Source organism: Lycium barbarum, chromosome 4 (genome assembly GCF_019175385.1).
Source record: "Lycium barbarum isolate Lr01 chromosome 4, ASM1917538v2, whole genome shotgun sequence".
NCBI lineage: Eukaryota > Viridiplantae > Streptophyta > Magnoliopsida > Solanales > Solanaceae > Lycium > Lycium barbarum.
Genome location: NC_083340.1, coordinates 11821277 through 11849270, shown reverse-complemented (window position 1 = coordinate 11849270; position 27994 = coordinate 11821277). Strand labels below are relative to the sequence as shown.

At 37.7% G+C, this 27994-nt stretch overlaps 4 protein-coding genes and 1 non-coding gene across 6 annotated transcripts; all 5 read left to right on the top strand.

The window, feature by feature from the left end:
• Positions 1-73: 73 nt before the first annotated feature.
• LOC132637159 (SNF2 domain-containing protein CLASSY 4-like) lies at positions 74-4035 on the top strand. The gene is made up of 2 exons (XM_060354297.1): positions 74-1603; positions 2215-4035. The coding sequence occupies exons 1-2, from the start codon at positions 74-76 to the stop codon at positions 4033-4035; spliced, it is 3351 nt and encodes a 1116-aa protein (XP_060210280.1).
• Positions 4036-4115: 80 nt separating this feature from the next.
• Positions 4116-15914, top strand: LOC132635207 (eukaryotic translation initiation factor 4G-like). 2 transcript variants are annotated; one of them, XM_060351497.1, is made up of 11 exons: positions 4116-4186; positions 4535-6267; positions 7616-7725; positions 9100-9225; positions 9546-9613; positions 9723-9779; positions 10304-11099; positions 11203-11546; positions 11719-14438; positions 14994-15185; positions 15252-15914. In XM_060351497.1, the coding sequence occupies exons 2-11, from the start codon at positions 6068-6070 to the stop codon at positions 15556-15558; spliced, it is 4920 nt and encodes a 1639-aa protein (XP_060207480.1). In that variant the 5' UTR covers positions 4116-4186; positions 4535-6067; the 3' UTR covers positions 15559-15914. The 2 variants fall into 2 exon arrangements, with proteins under 2 accessions (XP_060207480.1, XP_060207481.1); XM_060351498.1 differs by lacking the exon at positions 15252-15914 and having other exon boundaries at positions 14999-15134.
• Positions 15915-17963: 2049 nt separating this feature from the next.
• On the top strand, positions 17964-21486 carry LOC132635206 (rRNA 2'-O-methyltransferase fibrillarin 2-like). The gene is made up of 7 exons (XM_060351496.1): positions 17964-18108; positions 18605-18942; positions 19594-19689; positions 19781-19858; positions 19943-20119; positions 20965-21033; positions 21195-21486. Exons 1-7 carry the CDS (start codon positions 18090-18092, stop codon positions 21369-21371), a joined length of 954 nt encoding a protein of 317 aa, XP_060207479.1. The 5' UTR covers positions 17964-18089; the 3' UTR covers positions 21372-21486.
• LOC132639003 (small nucleolar RNA snoR60) lies at positions 20466-20536 on the top strand. The gene has a single exon (XR_009582053.1). It is a non-coding gene; the product is annotated as a small nucleolar RNA snoR60 (small nucleolar RNA).
• A 137-nt stretch (positions 21487-21623) lies between the features above and the next one.
• On the top strand, positions 21624-26743 carry LOC132637158 (eukaryotic translation initiation factor 4G-like). Its single transcript, XM_060354296.1, is given in 6 exon segments — positions 21624-22053; positions 22055-22115; positions 22118-23933; positions 25275-25302; positions 25858-26049; positions 26116-26743. Coding segments are annotated over 6 exon segments (2448 nt in total). The 5' UTR covers positions 21624-22009; the 3' UTR covers positions 26423-26743.
• The last annotated feature ends 1251 nt before the right edge of the window (positions 26744-27994 follow it).

Genomic DNA, 27994 nt, shown 5'->3' with positions numbered 1-27994 from the left:
TTTCTTTATAGTGTGTTGATGGTTGTGCATTTTTTTGATCAAGAAATTGTGTATTTTGACTCAGGTTTTGAAGATGAGGACTAGACACCAACTTATTGATTATTGGAAGGAGTTGATTAACGAGAGGAATAGGTTGAGTCAAAGTGGTAATCCTAGTCAGTCTTCTGGTACTTCTTCTGTGAATATTGGAGAGGATGTTAGTTGTGGGAGGAAAAGAAAAAGAGTGGAAGAAGAGAATACAGCTTCTGGTGATATAAAAGAATCTTCTAGTGTAGCTGTAACACTTCCTAAAGAAAACACTGCTTATGGAGGTAATAAAATGGTAAGAAATATGGACGAATTAAAGAAAAGGGTGGACAATGGGAAGAGAAAAATGGAAGAATCTTCAGAAGATGGTAGAAAGTTCAGTCCAGGAACTTGTGAGTCCATCACTAAACGGCGTCTCATCGATGAAAAATCTGATTCTAGTTCTGATTCTAGTTCTGATTCTGATTCTGATTCTGATTCTGATTCTGATTCTGATGATGATGATTCAGAGGAGGAGGAGAGTGATCCTGATGTTGCTGAGGAGGCTGTTGCAGGCTCAGGTGTAAATACTGGATCAGGTTCAGGATCTTGGTCCAATGTGGGCTCTGTTGGATTGCGGAGTCCCATTTTGAATGCAGCAGCAGATGAGGTTGTTTCATCTACCTCCAGCATGTGTAGGACAGCGGGGCCTAGTGAGGGGCGGCAGGAATCAGAGGAGCCGACTGATGTCATTAGGTTTAGTGATACAACTGAATGTTCTGAGTTGGAATCTGAAGCTTCAAGTGATGATGATAATGATGACCCAGAAGACAAGGATTTCTGGGTGAAGGAATCATCAAGTTCTAGCCAATCTGATGATATAAGAGATGATTTAGATGATGTTGTGAGCTGTCCTGCAGAGCAACAAAACAATGAAGAAAGAAAGGAGTCAAATGTTGGGGTAGTACCTCAGCTTGCTGTTGAAGGTGAAAAGTACAACAAAGGCCGAACATATTCTCTTCGTTCACGCTCACTTTCTAAGCCCAGAAAGAAGAAGCTAAACCGTGGGGATTGTAGTAGCCCAATTCTTCTTAGTGATGAGGAGGAGCCTAAATCCGTGTCTGAAGAGGACTGCAAGGCTGATCACTCGGTGCAAAATGCTGTTCAAAAGGATGCTGTTAAAAAGCATAGAAGGACTCGGAATAGGATTCTTAAAGATTCTGAATTTCTGAAGTTTGTTGTTGATTCTATAATAACTGATGATGATCACATTAAACTTACTTCTTCAGAAGAGAAGGAACAGGTTCCTGTCAAAAAAACGCTTCCTTTAAAGTTCCGGTTTGAAGATGAGGAACCTCAACCACCGGAGAAAGAAGAATGGGAAAAGGAAATTGAACACCTTTTTGCTGCAATGGACATGTGTATCTCGCAATCACATATTGGTTTTACAGATTCATCTGTTTTACAGATGCAGAGTGAAGAAACAGGTGACTGTCAGATGGGGAACCACCATCTTGTTCTAGATGAAGAAATTGGACTCATCTGTAAAATTTGTTCACATGTGCATTTGGAGAGCAAGTACATCTTCCCTACTTTTGTAAGTATATGAGTTTTGTCCTGTCAATCACCTTTCTTTTCAATTAGGAACACAATTTACAAGATCTGTTGTTATTACTTTAATAGATTCCATCTTTTATCTTAATGACTGTATGTAGTACTCTTTGCTCTACTTATGCATGCTAAATTTTTTATTTTGTCCAGATCCACACATGTTCTACTAAATCTAAATTCATGGTAGTTTTTTCTATAGCTTTGCCATGCCAAGCTGGAGGTACTGATGTTTTTTAGCGGTTAGGATACTTAAGAACTGAAGTGTGCTTGACATAGTGCATGATAAGAATAAGGGCAATGAAGCTCGCTCTATGCTTCAAAGATTTGTATTAAGTTCTTGTATGTGGAACTTTTGACAGTTTGCTACGGTCTAATGTTTTCTCTTTCTAACGAATGGACATGCTAAAAATTTACAGCAGTAAATGTAATTAGTTCAGTCAATTAGTTTGTGAGGTTTCTTAGTCCATAAAATTATATTTATTCTTGATAGCCCTGGTTACATGTTCTTTTTGCCATCCTTATATTTGATTTTATGATCTTTGTTCTCCAATTTTTTTATTCACTCGTAAGTTTGTCTTGAACTTCTGTCGTCCGCAGGCTCAGAGAAACCGAGGGAGGCATGAAAGGAAGTATTTTGGAGAGTCACCATCGCTCTTGGATGTTGATGGCTTCAGGTTTTATGACTCTTCCACTGTCCACGATCCTGCTATTTATGGGGAAGGTACTGTGTGGGATTTAGTTCCCCTGAGTGCCAAAGCGACAATGTATCCTCATCAACGTGGAGGCTTTGAATTCATGTGGAAAAACATTGCTGGAGATATAACTCTAGAGAAGCTGAGAGAACCTCTGTCGGGTAGTAGGGGAGGATGCATAATCTCACATCCACCTGGCACCGGGAAAACCCGTCTGACCATAGTATTCCTTCAGGCATATTTGAAACAGTTTCCAAAGTCTCGACCTGTAATCATAGTTCCGTCCAATTTGCTTCCTAACTGGGAAGCCGAGTTCCAGAAATGGGAGGCAGACATTCCCTTCCACAACTTGAACAGCAAGGATTTCTCTTTCAAGGAAGATTACTCTACTGTTCGTCTCTTCCGCTGTTTATCCCGTACCGGAAGAAAAAACTCACACCATATACGTATGGTGAAGCTGAGATCCTGGGCTAAAAGTACGAGTGTTTTGGGAATCAGCTATGACTTGTTCAAGATCCTCACGAGAGAATATGGAGACTTTCCTTATGCCAAAGAGATCAGAGAAATACTTCTAAAGTTACCTGGTCTTCTGGTACTTGAAGAAGGGCACACTGCTCGGAATGAGCAAAGCCTGGTGTGGAAAGCTTTGAACAAAGTTGAAACGGAGAAGCGTATAATTCTGTCTGGAACTCCCTTCCAGAATAACATCAAAGAGTTGTACAACACCTTCTGCGTTGTTAGTCCAAAGTTTGCTGCAGAGTTTGAGCAGAAATGGACATCTCTAAGCAGTTGCATTGACAAGAATGTCCGAGCACTGGAAGAGCTTAGGGATATGATTGCACCACTAGTCCATAAATGTAGTGAAAACGTAAAGAAGGACAGCCTTCCGGGTATAAGGGACACTGTGATACACTTGAAGCCCACAGATCTGCAGAAGGAGTTGCTTAAGAGAATTCCAGAGCATCCAGGCTCCTTTTACGAACAAAATCTGATGTCTCTGATATCTGTTCATCCATCATTAGTGGCGAAGAAGAATGAGTTCTGTGACTTAGAAAGTCAGCTAAAAGAAAAAGAATGTCGCCTGGATCCAAATATTGGAGTAAAAATGAAATTTGTTGTTGAACTAATCAGGCTCTGTGGTGGCTTGAAGGAGAGGGTTATAATATTTAGCCAGCTACTTGATCCTCTAAACCTGATAAAGGAGCAACTCCATTCTCTCTTTGGCTGGACATTAGGCCGAGAGATTCTCTATATGGATGGGAAACTGGATGTAAAGCAGCGGCAGATATCGATAAACTCTCTTAATGACCCTAAGGGTGATGTGAAAGTCCTTCTTGCATCAATAAAAGCCTGCTCTGAAGGAATTAGTCTTATAGGTGCCTCAAGAGTGGTTTTGCTTGATGTTCTCTGGAATCCCTCAGTAGAACAGCAAGCCATCAGTCGAGCCTACAGGAATGGTCAGACTAAATTTGTGCATGTTTACTGTCCGGTGACATCAAAATGGGAGGTTGACAAGATCGAACAGCAGACAAGAAAAAAGTATCATTCGGATATACTCTTGTCTAGGAATGAAGTGAACACTGGCAAGATGAATGCTGTGTCAGAGGATACCATACTAGATGCTATGGTTCAGCATGAGAGCCTCCGTCATATGTTTGAAAAATTATCTCATGCATCCCGTGTGGTTCCTACAACATGTAACCACCCTTCAAAACCGAGCAGTTAGGTTAGTTTTGGGAACCTGTTTAGTGTATTTTGTTAACTGCATGTCCCTGAAAAATGGCTCAAATCCTTTATCTCATTTTTATCAGATCATTTGGAGCTTTTTATGGGCCTAAAATGAAGCCGTCATCCTTCTGTGAGGTGCTTCCTGACAGGTACACTATCAGACATCAGTAAGCATTTTTTTTCTGAAGATGCTAAATGCTGTATTCACAAGAACTACTGTAATTATTTCCTCGTTACCAGGACATCCGGAAACTTCATTAGTAACTATTGCCTTGCCTTTATTGATAAGCAAACCAGTTAATTTGTAGTACTGTTATGAACTGGAGAACACACTAAACCAAATTATTACTACTACTATAGTTTCATTTGATACTACTACATTGCAAATGAGTTGTTTATACCGAATTAAAACATTAGGAACGGTGTGTTTTTAGACATTAAGAAGTATTTTTCTAAACTTTTTTATCTTTTTCTTATTCCTTTCCTTCTGGTTTCAGGCACTTTGATCCGTTTTGGTAAAAAAGTAAAAAATTCAAGAATGTGCAGATTCTCACCTGGTTAATCTAGTTGCAGATACGAGTTTTCATCACCCACACAGGGTGTTCTTGTAACTGTAAAAACATTGTTTTGCTAGTCAACTTTTGTTTCATAGCTGTGAAAAATCTCTTGCTCCTTTATCTGAGAAGCATATCCAAAAACAACTGTATTTGGTTCAAGCTCTTTGTATATATGTTTCAGGTTGTGGATAGTATTTTGGCTTCATGCCTATTTATATATACCTTGCATTATATGAGCCTCTTTGGATTGGCTTGTTTTAGGTGCTTTTAAGCCAAAATAGCTTTTAAGCACTTTTATAGTGTTTGCGTAAAATTAATTTAAGCCAAATCAACAAAAATAAGCCAAACCCATAAGTTCTAACTTATGGCTTTTAGCTTACAAGTCAAAAGCCATACGCCCATCCAAACGGGCTCTATTTTATGGTTTTGATAATTTATTTTCAAAATAATTAAGCGAATACTTTATTTAACTGTGATCATAAGTCATAACGCCTCAACATTAACTTTCAATTTATACCGAGTAGTGCCAGATACTTGTATTCTTTCACATGTCATCCCATTGACTAATCAATTAGTTGGGTTTGTAATTTGATCATACTAGAAGGGAAAATAATAAAGGGGAAAAACGGGCAAAACCTCTTCTGTTGGTAAAAACTTACTAGTACGCAGTGTTCATACCACATCAATAAATACAAGATATGTGTTTGGTAATTAACTTTTATTACTTAATCATGGTTACTTAAAACATATTTTCATCCTTATTAACTCACTTAACTATGAGAATTCATATGGTTTGGTGTAAACAAATTTACTCCTCCTATATTAGGTTGGAGATACGATTAGTTCCTCACTAATGATTTAAAAAATATGGCAGTTTTTTGAGTTACAAACATGACCAAATTAAGGAAATAATTTACAACAATCTAAAGCAAAGAAGTAAATTATTATTTGGTTGATCTGAATAGAAGAACTCCGTGATCCCAAAATTAGGAAAAAGAGTTTGAAAGAGTCTCCGAATGTATAGCTCAAATAGTTACTCCTTTTTAAACTGGTTTTATACAGTTAAATCACAATATAAAAAATCAATTTCATAAACAAGCAGATAAAAAGGAAAAAGAAAGAAAGAAAGAAAGAGTCAATACCATGATCCAAAATCATTTCATTTTAACATTTTTCTTCTACTTTTTTCTTCCTTTTTTTCTTTTTCCACTTTCTTTTTCTCCAGTTCCGTAACATTGCATAACCAAGTAAAACACACACACACACACACACACCGCCCCTCTATGATCTGTTTTCACCATTACACATGCAAAATCAAAATCTAGTTAGATAATAATGCATGGATTCATTAGACATTACGTACACAACATTTCTTTGTTTCATGATAAACTAATTGTTTCCCTTTAAAGTGTGCATGTGATCTGGAGATTGAAGAAGAAAAGTGTAAAAGGGTGTTGAGTCAATATATGTTACATGCAGCGAAGGGGTGATTCCAAGAAAAGTGAAACATCACAGAGTCACTATAACAATAGTAATAATAATAATAATAATAATAATAATAGGAGAAATAGTAGAGTTGGTGGTCGTGGTTCAACTTCAGCACAGTATCAAAAGGTAAAAGGTGGTGGTAGTTCTGTTCTACCTCCTCCTTCCTCTTCTCCCACCACGCTAAGGTATCATTCTTTCTTTTTTTTTTTTTTTTTGTACTAATTTATGTGGTAGGTTTCAGAGTACGAGGGTCAAATTAACTAATTGTTGAAATAAAATTTATATGATGTATGGATTTTTCACTAATTACTTGTACTCATTCGGTTGCATTATATGTGGTGGGTTCAGGTACGAGGGTCAAACTACCAAATTTTCAGTGTGAATTAGGACTCACATTTTTTGATTTTTTTGAAATACTTCCTCCGTCCCATATTATCTGATACTTTTTGCTTGTCGAGATTCAGACTATGTGAGCTTTGACTAATATTTTAAAATGTATTTTTTCATCATGTTGATATGAGAAAATTGCCACTTAGTCGTTTTTGTATAGTTTTGAAATATCTAAATTTTTATTTAAAATTTTTGAGTTGATCTAATCCGATTTAGTTTCTAAAATTAGTCAAATTGACTCCTGAAAAGATAAAAGTGATTATTTTGGGACGGAGGGAGTACATTTAAACATTTCTTAATTACGAAAGAAGTATTAAAACTGATAATAGCTGATAATTCAAAATGTTTATGGAAAAATCACGGTCAAAGAAAATGTGTTTGGCTCTTCGAATAGTATTAATGGGACAGAGGGATTGTTATATTATTGTAGAATGAAACATACTGAAATAGAACAGAATGTCATGTTGATGATTCGCGCAATTGGCTTCAACTAGTTTGGAATTGAGGCTTTTAACGTTGTTGTACTTATGCATGTTTGTCAAACAAACAAGGCTTTGGGTTTTATGAATATGATAAATGAGAGTACTGGTACAAAAAAAGTTTGACTCTAGTTGGGTAATAGTTTAGATAGTTTGTTTGCTCCGCCAGAAAAGGAAATACAGCAATAAGTGTAGACTAAACCTGAATTAATCTCCTATAGGAAGTAGGAGATCAGTTAAGTTGATTTTTCTTGCCATTTGCATTGGAAACTTGATAGTTTCCTGTGCAAGTTATCGGGATCCCTCATCCAAATTCATAATTCACTGCAAAATATTATCCCATAACTACCAGTAGTCTCATAATTGTTCCATTATGCCTCGCTACATTGAAAGAACGAGTTGACCGCATTGATTTTGAACTACTTCTGAGTTGTGTGAGTAGAACGTTACTTTGTATCATGAGGTTATTGATATAATGTTCTTACTGAGCTATTTCATTTTTGAGGATTTTCATATCAAGTAATCATCAACTGCACACTGCATGCGTCTGAATTTTTAGACTGTTGCATGCATCTTCTTTGTGTCCTCCTAGACACAATTCTACATTGAGGAACTTTTTTTGGTTTAATGTAATTTGATATTTATAATGATTTCTTTGTATTAGCTTCAAGAAGTCTGATGGAGAAACAGGTCCATTGAAAGCAACTGATGCTGTTGCTGATCAGGAGTTTGTTGCTGTGCAAAATGATGCCCCTGCCAAAACCTCAGGATCAGGTTTTTTAAATTTCCTCTAACCATTCACTATTTATCTGGTTCATAAAACTCTCCAAAATTCCTCGATTATAATTCCTCTGCTTAATTGCGCTTGCATCAACAACGAGCAAAATTCTTTCTAGTCTATTTGCATAGCATTCTGGTTACTGCAAAAATAAGTACTCCTTTAGATTTCACAGCGGTTTCCCTTCATCTCCTTCTATGAAATCCATGCAAATTGAGTTTCTTAACTTTTTGTTTGTTTGTTACCGTAGATGTCAGCAGAGTTTTTAGAGTTCTAAATCAGCTCAATCATTTTGGATTTGCTAGATGAGTTAGTGAAAAACATACATTTTTGTAGTAATTCCGCTAAATCATTGATATTTAAGGTCCAAACTGTTCTGAGAATCTGTAGGTTAATAGGTGAAATGATCACGAAAAGCTTCATTGGTCTAGCAGAGGGTAAAGAATCTCAATCTAGATTCTTAAAATCTGCCTGTAGCAACTGCACACGGATCTATTGCGGGAATTCTGAAATGGGAGGATATATTATTTTACATGTGATACTACTGAAGCTTTAAGGAGTTTATCTCAAATCTGAAAACAGAACAGCATTTTCCCCCTTCAATACCTAAAAATTGAAATCTCAATGCTTGCTGACTAGAGAAATATTAACTTAGAAAGTTGAAATTGTAATGGAATATAGAATGCATATATTCGTTCTGAACTACTGCTTTTGTGGTCTTAATGTGTTGATCAAACAGGCATACCTTTTTTCTCTTCTTGTTCTTCTTTGGGTTCTCTTTTTGTTTGTTCATTTGTTTGTTTGTTCTGATTTGCCTCTAAACTATGCTGCAACTCCTGCTTGCTTCTCAGTTTTTGATTTTAACACTTTGAAAGGATACTACATTTTTCAGTTCAAGTTTGTCTTGAACTTAAGAAGTAAAAAGTAGATTACTACAAATAGGTTATATGGCCTGCTATTCATATTTAGAAAACTAATTGTAGCTCATTTGAATTATGGTTTTGAATTAAGAAATACACAAATACGTCATGATAAGGCATCTTGTACTAGATCTATTATAGTGGCGGTTTTGGTACATAAGCTTCGGTAAGTTGAAAATTGGAAATTCTTTTACAATTCCTTAAAGGAGAGGAATTCTTAAACTCAGATTTTGGGAAAGGGTAGACTGGTGTCTGCATGGGCAGTTCTTCTCATATCTTTCTTTATGTAGTTCTTGTACAAGTAGTACTTGTTTTCTTTTCCTTACTTCCTCAAGCATCATACTTCTCATCTGGTGTGTCATTGGTTATTTCACTAATTCAATGGAAAGAATAAATAGGTGATATGATGCTATTTTTTCTCAATATGTCACACATTCTATGAGTTTTCAGGCTCTTCAAATGCTCCTATATCAGATAGAGTCACATACGAAGATAACCAAATTGTTTCTGGTGCTCTTTCTCCTCAACATGCATCTACAGATTTGGATCCATCAGCTCCCCAGACCCCCAAGAAAGGTATTCTTGCTGTCAGGAACATTCATAGTGATTAGACATTAAACAATATCCCAATACCATTTTCTCTTGATACATCCTTGTCTGTCTGTAGTTGTCATGCTCAAGGGTGTCGAAACAAAAGAAAAAATGGGAATGAATTGAACGGTGGACATATATGTTTATATCCTCTACATAATTTGACCCACATAAATGGACTTGCGTATCTGCATTACTTGTTCTGTATTGCTAAAATTTTGAGGATTTCCAATGCTGTTTCATTTACTTGTGCTTCTATGAACTATTTCATTTACTTGTGCTTCTATGAACTATGTATCTGGCAGATGACACTTCTAAGAAAGTATCTCTTCAGTTTGGAAGCTTTACCCCAGGTTTTGTGAATGGGATGCAGGTACCACACAACATGTCATTCATATACTCCATTTGCTTTATGGGATTATCATTATTCTTTAACAAGAAGGATTAAATTTAACTTACTGAAATTTTGCTCTTAACTTCAGCTTCCTCAAAGAACCAACTCAGCACCCCCCAACATGGATGAGCAGAAGCGCATGCAGGTAGTAAAGCTGTCTAGTGATTCTTTATGATTTGTATTCTCTGCAGATACTACTTCAGATTGGAATTGACTAACTATTTCAATGAACCAAAATCACTACTTGTTCACACAAACTAGATAATATAGCATGGAGAAACTTGAACAGCTCCTCAAATAAGTCATTATCCAAGATTTTAGCGAGGTATTCTGAGTGAATAGATCAAGATCAAGCCTCGAGTAATACATTTGCGCCAAATTAAACTTTTTTTTCAATGTCGCATGTGGTTGATTGAAAAACCTGTACTCAGAATTTGGGCATGTATCTCCACAGTAATAGAGAGAGCTGGCTGTGGGGATTGTCATGGTCTAGCTGTCTTTCTTATTGGTAACTGTTAACTTTTCACTATTTGTTTCAAGGACAACATTTGAAGTAATACTAGTGGGTGGTTTAACTTTCTAGCTCTTTCAGTTGCCGAAATGATGCTCTGATTTGTACTTTAGGTTAACTCTTTATCATCTTTTCAAAGGAAACATTCTGTTTTGCAGGCACGATCTAGTCCTTTTAGACCACAGCATCTTTTGCCTTCTTCTGCTCCACATCAGCCACAGTTTAGGGAGGACACTGGGAAGCCGATGAATAAAAATCCTGATCCTCAGTATTCTCCTGAAAGAGATCTACCCATTCAGGTTTCAGCTGCTCATGCTGTTAGTAGCATGCAGAAGTTATCTTCTCTCCCTTATCCCGGGGTTCCAGTCAATCCTCCTTTTCTGCCGCCACACGGTCCTGTGCAGTTCGGAATGCCTGGACCACAGGTTCAACATCAAGGGATTCCCTGTTCTTCGTTCCCGATGCCAATGCCACTACCTGTTGGAAATCCCAACCAAGTCAGGCATCCCCCATTTGTCCCTGGTCTCCAACCTCACCCTATGCAGCTTCAGGGAGCAATGCAGCAGGGACAGATGATGAACTTCCCTCCTAAATTTGGTCATCAGATGAGCTCTCCGTTTGGCAGCATGGGAGTTGGGATTCCACCTCAGTTTGGGCAGCATGTTAGGAAGGTTAATCCTCGCAGATCTGTTAAAATTACTCATCCTGAAACTCATGAAGAGTTGAAACTAGATGAGAAGGTTGACATGAAGTTGGATGGTCGTTCATCTGGCTTGGCAATACATCATGTTGGGGGCTTACCATCACAGCCTATGCCTTATGGTCCATCTCGTCCTATGAACTTTTTTCCACATGTGCCCCCAAATCCTATTTTCTTACAAAATGCTCCTCCGGTTCCTATAACAAACTCCTTTGTGGCTCCCTGTGCTCCAGGACTAGGATATAGCTCTCCAGGTAGGCAAGATTACTAACTTTTGTTGGTGAATGTGCTTTAAATATTTATATGCTTTTCCTAGCTGCAACTTTAAATGTATGCATGGGATTTCTATTTCTCCAGCTTCAGTTCAGTTGGCCATTAACCAAGCTCCTGGCTCGGTTAGAAGAGAGCTTTTGACATCTTCATTTGCCAAGAAGACAACAGAAATAGAAAAAGCACGCCAACCACCTTTGAGAGTTAGCTCTAATGAAGAGGAACTAAAGATTCTCCCAGAAACCTCGATTGAGGTGTCAGAATCTGCCTCCAAGCCAATACTTTTTGCTTCACCAGACAAATCACTAGTTTCTGTTGATATACCTCCTTCTGGTAGTGCTATTAACCATGTTCGAGGAGTCGATTATGTTGAGACCGAGTTGAAGAACCTTCCAATGAAAAGCCAATTGCATCCTCAACAGCTACAAGAGGTATGTTTACTTTTATGATGGTGCAGCTTCCACATGTGTTCACATCTCTGGTCTTTCTCAAAGACTCAAACTACCCATAGGGCTTACTTTCTGACAAGGGGAGATCACTGATTTTTCTGAGTATTTAAAAATGACTTAAGCATTCTCATAACTTTGTCATTCTCTGAATCAGGAAGGAAATTTCACGTCCATATCGAATCCTACACCAAATTCAGTAAACTGTATTTCAGAAGGTCAAAATGCTGAAACTATAGAAACCCAAGCAACTTCCGCATTATCAGAGACGCTTAGTGATGCTTCCATTTGTTCTGGAGCATCCCTGCGTAATTCAGACACTAGCATTCATGATGCATCGGAACATTTTAGAGTGACAACTAATCAAGGGAATGTGATTGCTGGTAAGGGCATTAGAAAAGGACAATTTACAACTACTCCATCTGATAGGGATATACCGGATCAAGTATCAAGCGCAGGTGGCTGTGAAACTAACAATGTGGGTCATCATGAGGATTCTCATATTCATACTTCACCATCATCTCCATCATATACCAAAATTTGGGGAAAAGTGTCTGACGAAACAAAAACTGAATATCGTCGCGTTCAAGGATCAAGTCCAAAGGATAAACCTACGAATAAGGTGAAAAGTGCAAACTCCAGGGGAAAGAAAAAGAGAAGAGAAATTCTTCAGAAAGCTGATGCAGCTGGGGATACGTCTGATCTTTATATGGCATTTAAGGGACCCAAGGAAAAACTACAGTCTTCTGTTTCTTCAGAAAGTGTTGAGAGCTGTTCCAGTCTCACAGCAAGGAAGATATCATCAAGTTCTAATGAAGATTTTTCAGCAAATGAAGATAAAAAGAGTACAGGTGAACCAAACAACTGGGAAGATGCTGCTATGTCAACTCCAAAGTTGGAAACTTCTGGTGACAATAAGATCATTAATGATAATCTTAGGCATCCAAATGGTGGAAGTGTCACTACAGGCAAAAAGAGATACTCAAGAGATTTCCTTCTTACCCTTTCTTCTCATTTCGCTGATCTCCCTGCTAATTTTGAAGTTCCATGGCATATGGTGGAGGCCCTTTTAAGTCCTAATTCAAAAGGGGTGGATTTTAACAAGCATGGTCCAAACCCCTGTCCTGGACAAACTAATAGCAGACAAGGCAGCTCTTCTTGGTCTGAGAACCGTCCTACTGGAATGGTGGATGATGGCAGGTGGACCAATGAGCAACATACTGATATCAACCAAGGGGGAAACGCTAACGGTGCTCGTCCAGGAAGAGGAAACCACAAAAATATGAGGAATCTACAAGGACAGCCACCTAGCCAATATGTATCTGTGTTTCCTGCAGGAACGATGCTGCCATTAGCCTCTCAGGGAGGAGTACAACATATTCGGTCCGATGCCAACCGCTGGCAGCGGGTTTCTGGCTCTCGAAAAGGTTCAAGTCCTTCTCATCCACTGCAAGTTATGCACAAAGCTGACAAGAAATATGAGATACGCAAAGTGACTGATGCAGAAGAGGCAAAACGTAGACACTTGAAAGCTATCCTCAACAAGCTAACTCCACAAAATTTTGAGAAGTTGTTTGAGCAAGTAAAGGAGGTTAATATTGATAGTGCTACCACTCTTGCTGGTGTCATTTCACAGATATTTGACAAAGCTCTAATGGAGCCAACATTTTGTGAGATGTATGCAAATTTTTGTCATCATCTAGCCGGGGAACTTCCTGATTTTGTGGAGGACAATCAGAAAATAACTTTCAAGAGACTTCTCCTTGATAAATGCCAGGAGGAGTTTGAGAGAGGTGAAAGAGAAGAAGCAGAAGCTGACAGTATGGAAGAGGATGGAGAGGTGAAGCTGTCAGAGGGAAAGAGAGAGGAGAAGAGGTTACAAGCACGAAGAAGGATGTTAGGTAACATAAGACTGATTGGGGAATTATACAAGAAGAAGATGCTTACAGAGAGGATAATGCATGAGTGCATCCAGAAATTGCTGGGGCAGTACCAGACTCCAGATGAGGAAGATATTGAGTCTCTTTGCAAGCTTATGAGCACTATAGGAGAAATGATCGACCATTCCAAGGCGAAGGATTACATGGACGCCTATTTTGATATGATGATGACAATGGCTAACAATACAGATTTGTCTACTAGGGTGAGGTTTATGTTAATGGATATTATTGATTTGAGAAAAAATAAGTGGCAGCAAAGAAGAAAAGTAGAAGGCCCCAAAAAGATCGAGGAAGTGCGAAGGGATGCTGTTCAAGAACGTCGTCGGTCCACTCGTGGTTCAAGCACTGTTTCTTCTGCTAGAAGAGGGCAGCCTGCAGATTTAGGTCTTCGGCCATCCATGTTTTCTTCGCCAGCTCCTCAGATGACTCCATTTCGTGGAATGCCATCACAAAATCGTGGATCTGGAAGCCAGGATTGCAGGTTGGAAGCTAAACATCCCCATGAGAGTAGGATATCATCAGCTGCCTCGCCACAGCGACCTCTTGATGATAAAACAATGAGCCTTGGTCCCCGGGGAGGAGGCCCCGGAAGGGGAACATGTTTCAGGGGCCCACCAATGCATTCTGGTGGTCCTGTGGCAGATGTACATGCTGGTTCTGGGTGGTCACCATACAACTCAAGACAAGAATCAATAGCCAAATATGCTCCAGGGACAGTGGTGAAGCCTACTGCTTATGCTCGACCAAATCAACATGAGCACACACATTATGCAGAAAGAGAAGTAACAAATATAAATCGTCCTTTTGGGAGATCTGCGGAACCGCCAGCCTCAGCTCATCCGGATCGACCCTCTGCTGCGCCAAATTCACCAGGAATGGTATTGTCTGAAGAACGACTTGGTGAAATGTCGATTGCAGCTATTCATGAATTTTACAGGTAAAATTTCTCTCTTCCATTGTTTAATTTGTCTATACCCTAGTTACTAATTCTTTCCTTTACGGTGAATCCGTAAAAGAAGCTGCGTCGAAAAAGAGACAAGTTGCCAGTGCATTACTGATCATACAATGTAAAGAAAGAATATAACTTGAGGACTTTTTGGGGAATCTGCATCATAGCAAGAGTGTAATAGAACCATCTGAAGGAAATGATATGACCAGTTAATTAATTACGAAGTTTAAGTTCTTAAGATATGAAAACTTCTATAGACTATCAGCCCCAATGTAATTAATGTGATAGAGTATTTGTTTGTACATATCTGTAACGTGAAAATTATTCTAGTAAGGAAAGTACTTCTATGATTGTAGCTTCACATTCAGGGTGCCGACTTTGTTAAGGAAACTTATAGCAAAGGAAACTATTAACTACGTTTACATAATATATGTGGCATTATTCTTTCATTCTGTTTGACTACGTGAGAGAAGATCCTTTCGGGGATTTCCTACTTTTAATTTTCGTTTTACAGCTATAATGCGTGTTATTTTCTGGTTCCAGTGCAGTTGATGAGGACGAAGTTGTTCTACGCATTGGAGAGTTGAACTCACCAAGCTTCCTTCCAATGATGTTATCGATTTGGGTAAATGACTCATTTCAGAGGAAAGAAAGAGACCGGGATCTTCTTACTCGGCTTCTTATCAGTCTTACGAAGTCCAAGGTGGTACTGGATACCAAACAGCTCATTGAGGGGTAAGCCACCAATTTCTTTTCTACTATCTTCCGAGTCTTTTCTTATAATTGTCTTTCTCTTAGCAGGTTTGAATCAGTTTTAGCGACTCTGGAGGATGAAGTTACTGATGCTCCAAAAGCAGCTGTATTTCTTGGTCACATTTTCGGTAGATTAATTAGTGAAAATGTGATCTCTCTGAAAGAAACAGGAGGTCTTATACGACATGGTGGTGAGGAGCCTGGTCATCTTCTGCAAACTGGATTGGGATATGAAGTTCTCGAAAGTACATTTGACCTTATAAGATCAGAGAAGGGAGAATCAGCCTTGCGAGATATCTGCAGTGCCTCCAGCACACAGTTGGAAGATTTTAGACCGCCCGTGCTGTCCAAATGAACCATATTTCTCATTAGGCGGCCACAATAACCTTTTGTTTTCGACGTGGTGAATCATTATTTTACCTAAGAACAAATGCAGAAGCAGGACAACTTAATATGCAGAATATTTGGTGTAATGCTTAGGCGTGTATACGTGACCATTAGGTCTGTGCACAAATCGGTTCAATTCGAATTTCCGAACCGATTCGAAATAATTCGGATAATTTAATTTGGATAATACATTTCGATTTCGATTTACAAATGCAATTGTAAAATATTACGGTTTAACGGTTCGGATACGGTTTGCTTCAATTATCAACTGAACCGATCCGAACAAATCGAATTTATATGCCGATTAATATGACTAATTTGGTATATGTAATGTGGTGTTGGCGGATTTGTATGCTTGCACAAGTTGTCAAACTCTTGTTTTGCTATTTATATGCTATTATTCTTGCAAGTTTATCGGTTTTTCTTGGTTAATGTCTTGGTTATAAGGCTGCAAGTTTAGGATCTCATTATTTTTTGTTATGTTTACTCTAAAACTGAAATGAAATAGTTGCTTGTTAAACTTTCGAATAAATCGAACAAATCGATTTGTGTAACCGAACCGAAATAATAAAAAAGGAATCAAATTGAACCTAGAATGGATCGAGTTTGGTTGAGAATTTTAGAAAGTCGAAATTCGAAATTTCAACTCGATGATGGCCAAAACCGAACCGAACCGATTCGTGCACAGGCCTAGTGACCATTGATATCAACTTTGTGGTGCATATACAGTTTGGCTTACTGGGCTCTTTTAAGTGTTTTTGAAGATGGTATAATGTCCTAGGTGATTTTTTTATATATGTCCAAGTCTTGATGGACAAAATTACCGGGTACCTGTGTGCTGATGGCAGGTAGCAGGTACCTCATGGGATTAATCAAGGTGCATGCAAGCCTGCCCAAACACCACGGTTATTATATAAAAAAAAAAGATTAGTATAATTCCTTTCTCCATAACTGACAACCACGCTCACTTCTGAATTAAATTCAATGAAACCACCTTCCTTTTTGTTTTGCTTTTGAACCTGGGCAGATATAAACCTATATAATGGTCATAAAACATGCAGTTTCGACCACATAGCTAGAATTTACTAATCAATTTGATATTTTTATATGTTGAGCCGGTGGGAGATAGCAAGTAGCAAATGAAAGATAAGAGGTGTACCTAAGCTGGTGCGGACACCATTTTTATCTACTTTCATTAGATAGGTGTATGTCCAGTGAATGTTAATTTAGAAAAAACATGTTTGTATGTCTTGAATTTACAATGTTATCAATTTAAGTTTGATGTTTATTTTAAATTTGTGTTCATTTACTAAATTTATGTCGTGTTAAATCACACTATCATCTTCTTATAAAAATTTTAGTGATTTCAATTAATACAATTTTAAAAAAATTTGAAAACCGCACCAAGGGATCTGACCCATCCCATCCCCTTAGTTAGTGGGATCAGACGGACCCGCTAATCTCGACCCGCTAAGGTCCCGGTCCCTCTCATCCTATTGGGCAATTCACAGGAATGCGCTTATTTTGGTGGTCTTTAATTTTTGCCCCTCAAATTGGTGGTTTTAATTTTTGGCCTTCGCCTAATACCATGTGGTTTGGGGTTTGAACTCTGGCTCGGTAAAAAAAATAAATCGCAAGACAGAGTTTTGTAGCAAAGTTAGGCCTATAACTCTACCTTGCGAAATTCCTTTTTTTTTTTTTTTTTTTTTTTACTGAGCTGTTGTTCAACCTAGAATCTTCAGGTATTAGGTGAAGGACTAAAATTAAAGACCACCAGTTTGAGGGACAAAAATTAAAGACCAGTGCTTTTGAATGGCAATCTGCACAAAAAAAATGTATCCCATTAAGGAATCGTCCGTTAGACGGCCTTAGGATTGGCCCACTATGAAAGCATATTAATTTGATTAATTTCCTTACACAGAAAAAAGAGGGGCAATCTCAGCAATGTCCTTATTTTGGGGTGGTCTTTAATTTTTGCTCATTAAATTGGTAGTCTTTAATTTTTGTCCTTCGTTAGAATCCCGTGGTTTCGGGTTCAAACTCCTGCTCAGTCAAAAATTAAAAAAAAATCGCAAGGTAGATTTTTTCAAAACTCTATCTTAAGGGAGAGTTTTTCTAACTCTACGTTTTGGACTAAACTCTGTCTTAAGCATGCAAAATTTTGCCCAGCAAAATTCTACTTTGTGAATTCACACCTCTGTCTTGCGAAATTCCTTCTTTTTTTTTACTGAGCTTGACTTCGAGCTCAGAACCTCGGGTATTAAGCGAAGGATAAAAATTAAAGACCACCAATTTGAGGGCCAAAAATTAAAATGCAAGTTTCAGCCCATTATGAAGCTTATACCCAACTCAGCACCCCAAGTAGCACCTCGCAAAACCCTAAACCCTGATTATAGCACTGTATAAAGTGTGCTGGACTTACAACGCTACTCAGCATTAAAATCACTTGTCTGCTCAACTTTCTCACTACAGCTGACAAAGTTGCTTACAACAGCAGCCATGGTTGCACCAACTAGAGGTATGCATTTCTTGTTGTATGCAATTACTTATCGGATATAAGTTTGCTTACTAGTAGTAGTAGTCGTTTCTGTCTGTTGTAATACATGGTTTATGACTTTGTTCACCGTAATTACTTCTACTGCCTGATTGTATGAAATGGGTTCAATAAAGCAGAGTGTATATAAGTTCCCTAAGTAGTAATAGTAGTGTATTTGTTAAACCTATTCTTGAAAACGCTTTTCTTGAGCTGTGTGTTTATCTGTGTAGCCAGTAAGGGTCAAGGCGAAAAATTACACTGTATATACAAGGTTAAAATTATAAATATATACATGTTGAACCCCTTGTGTGTTTAATTCTTTATTTTTTTGAACCCCTTAATAAACAATCCTGTCCCCGCCACTGCACCCCACCCGCCCCAAACCCCACTTGTGGAATCACACTGGGTATGTTGTAGTAGTTGGTGGTGTTGTTGTTGTTTATGTTCTAATATGTGGTTTGGTTCACTGGTTTTGCAGGTCGTGGTGGTGGTGGTGGTGGTGGATTCAGGGGTGGTAGAGGAGATGGAGGAGGAAGAGGAGGACGTGGCGGTCGAGGTGGTTTCAGCGGTGGCAGAGGGGGATTCGGCAGTGGAGGAAGTGGGATGAAGCGTGGTGGTGGAAGAGGAGGCAGAGGAGACAGAGGTGGAAGAGGCGGAGGAAGAGGACGTGGAGGAATGAAGGGTGGTAGTAGGGTTGTGGTGGAGCCTCATAGACATGGAGGTGTGTTTATTGCTAAGGGTAAGGAGGATGCTCTTTGTACTAAGAATTTGGTACCTGGTGAAGCTGTTTACAATGAGAAGAGAATCTCTGTTCAGGTTATAACCCTTTCCTTTCCTTTAAGTAACTGTTTTTTTTTTGTTGTGCTGTATGTTGTGTGTACATAGCTTTATATGACTCTTAGCAAATGTTTGCAACGTTGAATCTTTCTGGAATGTGCATAACTTGGTGCTTAGAAATTTGGATGTTGAGTAATTATTTTTTTTACTTTGGTGTGATGTACATAACTTTGTGTGACTATTAGTAAATGCTTGGAAAGTTGATTTTTTTTGGGATGTGCATAGCTTAGTGCTAGAAAATTGATTATGAAGTGGATTATGACCATAAGTTGTGATTTGTCTCAATCTATTTAAATGTTAGTCAATTGCCGTTTATGCTATCAAATTGAAGTATGTAGTTCCGGAATGGTGCGTTATGTTCTTACTTGTTCTCAATTTACAAGAACTTGCAAATTAGTATAATGATTTGATTGTTATTGTAGTTACTTGTCTCCTACTTGGCCAGTCTTGTATGCATAATCTGCATAACCTACCATATATTTCTGTTCTGATTATTTAATCATTTCAGAATTTAATCAGCTTCAATATATCCGTAAAATAAAAACCACCTGTGTATGCCAGAACTTACCAGTTTAATATTTACATTATGTACAAGATATTGATTTCTGTGTTTGCTTATTATATTCTTAGAATGAAGATGGAACAAAGATTGAATACAGAGTGTGGAATCCTTTCCGTTCTAAGTTAGCAGCTGCAATTCTTGGAGGAGTTGATGATATCTGGATTGTAAGTTTGTCTCTTGTCAACTAATTAGCTTGAAAAAGGGTCCCTTTATTTCAATAATAACATTCTTCTTTCCATTTGTAATCTGTTCCAGAAACCAGGCGCTCGTGTCCTTTACCTTGGTGCTGCTTCGGGAACAACAGTGTCTCATGTCTCAGACCTTGTTGGTCCTGTAAGGATCTATGGCCTATGAATTGATTCCTATTTTGTGTTGAGGGATGTGCTGGTTTTTTATTAGAACTTATTTCTTTTGCAGGATGGGGTGGTATATGCTGTTGAATTTTCTCATAGAAGTGGGAGGGACTTGGTGAACATGGCTAAGAAACGTACTAATGTTATTCCCATTATTGAGGATGCTAGACACCCAGCTAAATACAGAATGCTGGTTGGAATGGTCGATGTGATATTTTCTGATGTTGCTCAGCCTGATCAGGTCTGACTTTTTATGGCCATAGATATGGAATAGTATTTTGTTGGTCATTTGCTGTAGATTTATATTTCATTGACTTGACATTGAATTACTGTTGTCTTTTCTTTTAAGGAAAAGAATTTTATGGTTTGGTTCATTCTTGCACTTTCGATTTTTTTTTTCTGTCCTTTGTTTTCTTCAAGTAACCTTTGCTTTTGTGGCTGATTTCTTTACCCAAATATATAGTCTAACGTCTTTTAATTTCTTACCCAAACTTTAGATGTTCATTTTTTTGTTCACTAGACTTTAAACTTTTCAAAAGTGCTTTATCTATGAATTTTCTTTTCCTTCAGTTCTATATTGAACTGAAAAGCAGATGATGAGTTACTCGGATTCCCCTTCAAGACTCACGGGTGATGCAAAAACCGAGTTTCTGATGCTTGTCTTATTTATTGGTTTTAAGTTTAGTTATTAACTTCCTACTCTACCTTTATTTGCTTTCAATTTTGTTTTTCATTCTATGTTTCTTCTTTGAATAAGATGAAACAGTACAATATGTCAATACTTCTTTTGACACAAGGACCTCTTCTGATCTTGTGAACTGTATTGCTTCTAATGAAAATATGGTTTACTTTTCATGTGTTTTGACTTTTTTCTTCTTCAGCCTATTGTCTTTTCCATATCATGAAGAGTAACTTTGTATATCTCGTCTTTATGGCTCTACATAAGCCACATTGCAGAGATTTGGCCTAAAAAGGAGATGTTTGCCTGTGGCCAACCCTATTTGAGTCTCCATTCTTGTCCTGCAGCACAGCAGTATGTGGTGTATAATTCTATTCGAATGTTTAAATAACCTCTTTTGTTCACAGGCAAGAATTTTAGCTCTAAATGCATCTTACTTCTTGAAAGCTGGAGGTCACTTTGTTATATCAATCAAGGTTTGTAGCCACTGCTCTAATCATGTTATGCCAATGTAAAGAGATTGTTGAAAGTTCCACATGTTTCCTTTTATGGGGAATTTGAGTGCACCGGAATTTCTGCTCTGTTGATTGTTATTTATTCATTATCTTTGCTTACACAGTTCCCTCTATTTTTATAGGCAAACTGTATTGACTCAACAGTGCCAGCGGAGGCTGTATTTGCTCAGGAAGTGAAGAAGCTACAAGCAGAGCAGTTTAAACCAATTGAACAAGTTACTCTTGAACCTTTTGAAAGGGACCACGCCTGTGTGGTTGGTGCCTATCGGGTGCCAAAGAAGCAAAAGGTTGCTGCCTAGAAAATTTAAGCTCATGTTTTTTTGTTAGTTCTGTAGGAGGTTTTGTTCAAACACTCTTAAACTAGTGCAACACTGTTTATATTTGATGGTAGTGTGATGTGATTTTGGTTCTCAATGTTATTGTTCATGTGTTTTGTTTCTTTCTCTTGTTTTTATATGTCCTCATTATATGTCCCCTTGTGTTTGACTAGGCTTTGTCAATGGTTCGGTTGGTTGGCTATTATAAGAAAATCATTGCAAAAATTAGACTTTTCAAAATTGTGACAAGTCATTTTAGTTTCTCTTTAGTATGGGTGCAATACGCTTAATTTTTAGTAAATTCTTGAAGTCATCATGTATGATTTGCTATATCCACTACTCCACTTAGATGATCTCACTTATTTAGGTTATGTTCTTACTTAGGTGAGAAATAGATTTTTGGCCTTTTATATTATTTTTTTTAGTTTTATGATCTTTTTATGAGATATCTTTATTTTTTACATCAGAGATCGGAAAAAAACATATAAGAGATCTGAAAATGATATTTTTTTCATATTTCACCATCATCTCCATCATATACCAAAATTTGTGGAAAAGTGTCTGACGAAACAAAAACTGAATATCGTCGCGTTCAAGGATCAAGTCCAAAGGATAAACCTATGAATAAGGTGAAAAATGCAAACTCCCGGGGAAAGAAAAAGAGGAGAAATTCTTCAGAAAGCTGATGCAGCTGGGGATACGTCTGATCTTTATATGGCATTTAAGGGGGACCCAAGGAGAAACTACAGTCTTCTGTTTCTTCAGAAAGTGTTGAGAGCTGTTCCAGTCTCACAGCAAGGAAGATATCATCAAGTTCTAATGAAGATTTTTCAGCAAATGAAGATAAAAAGAGTACAGGTGAACAAAACAACTGGGAAGATGCTGCTATGTCAACTCCAAAGTTGGAAACTTCTGGTGACAATAAGATCATTAATGATAATCTTAGGCATCCAAATGGTGGAAGTGTCACTACAGGCAAAAAGAGATACTCAAGAGATTTCCTTCTTACCCTTTCTTCTCATTTCGCTGATCTCCCTGCTAATTTTGAAGTTCCATGGCATATGGTGGAGGCCCTTTTAAGTCCTAATTCAAAAGGGGTGGATTTTAACAAGCATGGTCCAAACCCCTGTCCTGGACAAACTAATAGCAGACAAGGCAGCTCGTCTTGGTCTGAGAACCGTCCTACTGGAATGGTGGATGATGGCAGGTGGACCAATGAGCAACATACTGATATCAACCAAGGGGGAAACGCTAACGGTGCTCGTCCAGGAAGAGGAAACCACAAAAATATGAGGAATCTACAAGGACAGCCACCTAGCCAATATGTATCTGTGTTTCCTGCAGGAACAATGCTACCATTAGCCTCTCAGGGAGGAGTACAACATATTCTGTCCGATGCCAACCGCTGGCAGCGGGTTTCTGGCTCTCGAAAAGGTTCAAGTCCTTCTCATCCACTGCAAGTTATGCACAAAGCTGACAAGAAATATGAGATACGCAAAGTGACTGATGCAGAAGAGGCAAAACGTAGACACTTGAAAGCTATCCTCAACAAGCTAACTCCACAAAATTTTGAGAAGTTGTTTGAGCAAGTAAAGGAGGTTAATATTGACAGTGCTACCATTCTTGCTGGTGTCATTTCACAGATATTTGACAAAGCTCTAATGGAGCCAACATTTTGTGAGATGTATGCAAATTTTTGTCATCATCTAGCCGGGGAACTTCCTGATTTTGTGGAGGACAATCAGAAAATAACTTTCAAGAGACTTCTCCTTGATAAATGCCAGGAGGAGTTTGAGAGAGGTGAAAGAGAAGAAGCAGAAGCTGACAGTATGGAAGAGGATGGAGAGGTGAAGCTGTCAGAGGGAAAGAGAGAGGAGAAGAGGTTACAAGCACGAAGAAGGATGTTAGGTAACATAAGACTGATTGGGGAATTATACAAGAAGAAGATGCTTACAGAGAGGATAATGCATGAGTGCATCCAGAAATTGCTGGGGCAGTACCGGACTCCAGATGAGGAAGATATTGAGTCTCTATGCAAGCTTATGAGCACTATAGGAGAAATGATCGACCATTCCAAGGCGAAGGATTACATGGACGCCTATTTTGATATGATGATGACAATGGCTAACAATACAGATTTGTCTACTAGGGTGAGGTTTATGTTAATGGATATTATTGATTTGAGAAAAAATATGTGGCAGCAAAGAAGAAAAGTAGAAGGCCCCAAAAAGATCGAGGAAGTGCGAAGGGATGCTGTTCAAGAACGTCGAGCTCAGGTCAGTCGGTCCACTCGTGGTTCAAGCACTGTTTCTTCTGCTAGAAAAGGGCAGCCTGCAGATTTAGGTCTTCGGCCATCCATGTTTTCTTCGCCAGCTCCTCAGATGACTCCATTTCGTGGAATGCCATCACAAAATCGTGGATCTGGAAGCCAGGATTGCAGGTTGGAAGCTAAACATCCCCATGAGAGTAGGATATCATCAGCTGCCTCGCCACAGCGACCTCTTGATGAAATGTCGATTACAGCTAGGGCTATTCACGGTTTTGGTTAAAACCAAAACCAAACCGAATAAAAAAACCGAAATTTGGTTTGGTTTGGTTTGTTTGGTTTTAAATTTTAAAAACCGATAATATTTGGTTTGATTATGGTTATATTAAAAAATAACCGAATAAATAACCGAACCAAACCGATAAATTATATACATAAATTTTATAATTATTTATATGTATAATATTAGTTTTTCATAAATAATTATAAATATTTCATACCTTTTAATCATTAATTTGATTTTTGGTCTACTTATTTCACATGATTGTTTAAGGCCCATGTTTTTAAGAATATGTCCAAGCCCATGTCTTTAAGTCTTTTAACTCTTTAAGTGTTAAATGTAAACCTACTAACAGAAGCTCACGTTAGAGTCTAATGTCTTTAACTTAAATTTTTAGCCTTTCTTTGTCAGCCATTTGATTTTAGGTAGTTTCTTCTTTTTTTCCCGAATTTATACCTTTCTTTTTTCTTGTCTGAATGGGTCCTACACTTCTAATATTTTTCATGTGAAAAGGACAAAGGTTGTAGATTTGGAGGTTCCTACAGAAGATACTTCAGTAACATCAGCATTTGCTGTAACTCAAGCACATGGTAATGCCCTAATACTTCTTCCGTGGGTAATCCTCCTAAAAGGCATGCCCTAATACTTCTTCCGTGGGTAATCCTCCTAAAAGGCAGAAAAGAACAACTCTTTGTAGTCGAGACCCTAGCCCTGGGGATAATGATAGAAAAACATCTGAAGTTTGGGATCATTACACAAAGTGTTTTTAATAAAATGGGAGAATTGAGGACAAAATGCAAGTATTGCCCCAAAGTTTGGGATCATTACACAAAGTTTTTTTATTTCATATATTTTTTCATTTTAATTTTAGGTAGTCTTTATGTTTAATTAATATGTATGTTTGTAACAACAACTAAAAGCTCCTATGCTCTACTTTATTTCCAGGTATGTGTATTAAGATGACAAAAATGGTGCAGCCACTACTTAGTTAGTTTTTAGCTCTATATGTAATAGTTTAGCAACTTTGGATAACTTGAGTATGACACTATCACTAATAGTGAAAATATTTCTATGATGTATGTTTCACCTTAAATGATAAATAAAAGTTATCGTTTGAACAAAAAAAAAAGACATGTCTTTTTCAACTTTTTAATGTTTTACTGATAAGTCTCATGGCTGCTAGTCATAAATCGATAAATCCAACCAAACCGACAATAACCAAACCGGTGGTTATTATTTTATTTGGTTTGGTTATGGTTTTAGACATTTAAAAACCGACTAAATTGGTTTGGTTATGGTTTTAATCAATAACCGACCCAAACCGAACCATGAACACCCCTAATTGCAGCTATTCATGAATTTTACAGGTAAAATTTCTCTCTTCCATTGTTTAATTTGTCTATACCCTAGTTACTAATTCTTTCCTTTACGGTGGATCCGTAAAAGAAGCTGCGTTGAAAAAGAGACAAGTTGCCAGTGCATTACTGATCATAAAATGTAAAGAAAGAATATAACTTGAGGACTTTTTGGGGAATCTGCATCATAGCAAGAGTGTAATAGAACCATCTGAAGGAAATGATATGACCAGTTAATTAATTACGAAGTTTAAGTTCTTAAGATATGAAAACTTCTATAGACTATCTGCCCCAATGTAATTAATGTGATAGAGTATTTGTTTGTACATATCTGTAACGTGAAAATTATTCTAGTAAGGAAAGTACTTCTATGATTGTAGCTTCACATTCAGGGTGCCGACTTTGTTAAGGAAACTTATAGCAAAGGAAACTATTAACTACGTTTACATAATATATGTGGCATTATTCTTTCATTCTGTTTGACTACGTGAGAGAAGATCCTTTCGGGGATTTCCTACTTTTGATTTTCGTTTTACAGCTATAATGCGTGTTATTTTCTGGTTCCAGTGCAGTTGATGAGGACGAAGTTGTTCTACGCATTGGAGAGTTGAACTCACCAAGCTTCCTTCCAATGATGTTATCGATTTGGGTAAATGACTCATTTCAGAGGAAAGAAAGAGACCGGGATCTTCTAACTCGGCTTCTTATCAGTCTTACGAAGTCCAAGGTGGTACTGGATACCAAACAGCTCATTGAGGGGTAAGCCACCAATTTCTTTTCTACTATCTTCCGAGTCTTTTCTTATAATTGTCTTTCTCTTAGCAGGTTTGAATCAGTTTTAGCGACTCTGGAGGATGAAGTTACTGATGCTCCAAAAGCAGCTGTATTTCTTGGTCACATTTTCGGTAGATTAATTAGTGAAAATGTGATCTCTCTGAAAGAAACAGGAGGCCTTATACGACATGGTGGTGAGGAGCCTGGTCATCTTCTGCAAACTGGATTGGGATATGAAGTTCTTGAAAGTACATTTGACCTTATAAGATTAGAGAAGGGAGAATCAGCCTTGCGAGATATCTGCAGTGCCTCCAGCACACAGTTGGAAGATTTTAGACCGCCCGTGCTGTCCAAATGAACCATTTTTCTCATTAGGTGGCCACAATAACCTTGTTTTCGACGTGGTTAATCATTATTTTACCTAAGAACAAATGCAGAAGCAGGACAACTGAATATGCAGAATATTTTGTGTAATGCTTAGGCGTGTATACGTGACTATTGATATCAACTTTGTGGTGCATATACAGTTTGGCTTACTGGGCTCCTCTAAGTGTTTTTGAAGATGGTATAATGTCCTAGGTGATTTTTTTATATATGTTCAAGTCTTGATGGACAGAATTACCGGGTGCCCGTGTGCTGATGGGAGGTAGCAGGTACCTCATGAGATTAATCAAGGTGCATGCAAGCCTGCCCGAACACCACGGTTATAAAAAAAAAGATTAGTATAATTCCTTTCTCCATAACTGACAACCTCACTTCTGAATTAAATTCAATGAAACCACCTTCCTTTTTATTTTGCTTTTGAACCTGGGCAGATATAAACCTATATAATGGTCATAAAACATGCAGTTTCCACCACATGGCTAGAATTTACTAATCAATTTGATATTTTTATATGTTGAGCCGGTGGGAGATAGCAAGTAGCAAATGAAAGATAAGAGGTGTACCTAAGCTGGTGCGGACACCATCTTTATCTAATTTCATTAGATAGGTGTATGTCAAGTGTATGTTATCACTATGTAAACATAGGTGTATATCCAGTGTATGTTATTACTATACTCAATTGTTGTCTCTTCTGTCCAGAAAATACCTAAATGGAGCATGGAGCAGAAATATACATCATATGACCATTGAGCAATAAATTTTGACTAGAATGAAGTTTGTAAAAAATTTGATATAAAACTTTTTATTTCTAAGAGGAGTTTGTGTTTAACAGTTTAACTAGTAAAAACATGTACAAAAAATATAAACAAAACTCTTAATAGATAAGTTTCAAAAATTTGCTTCGGTCGAGTCGCCTATCATGTGCTTTGATACTGTTATAAAGCTCATGGCTATGGAAAAATCTTATTCACATGCTGTGTTTACCCCAACTCAATAAATGTCTATTAGTATGTGTTTTTACATCAATGATTTATTACTTAACTATAGTTAATTAATAAACATTCTCACCTCAAATTTATGTTATTATGAATATAGGATCTAAAACACCTAGTTCACCCGAGACTTTAACTCCAAATTAGAAGTTTTTGCACGGATTTCCATTTAAACGCACTTGTCTTTAATTTGGGCCCCTCATATCTACTGTCTTTAATACTCGTCTCTGCTTCTCATTTAATGAAAATATTCAAATCTATTTCGTTCTGCATAAGTTCTGTAACGTTCATCTTCAAAAACTGAACTTTAGCCTCGTTCGGCACAAGTTTCGTAGGAATTAAGTTATGCAATATAAGTTGAGTAATATTTTTTAGATTATGTTGAGTGTTGAAAGTTTTGCCGTGTCCGATTTAAATATACCCCTCGATATACTTCCGGTTTTAGTGGTGGAATAATAAATAGAAGGGATGGGTAAAATGGGTTAGAAGCGCGGAGGTAGCATGTTACGTGACATCCACTTCATCAAATGTCAATGCCACATAAGATTGATGTC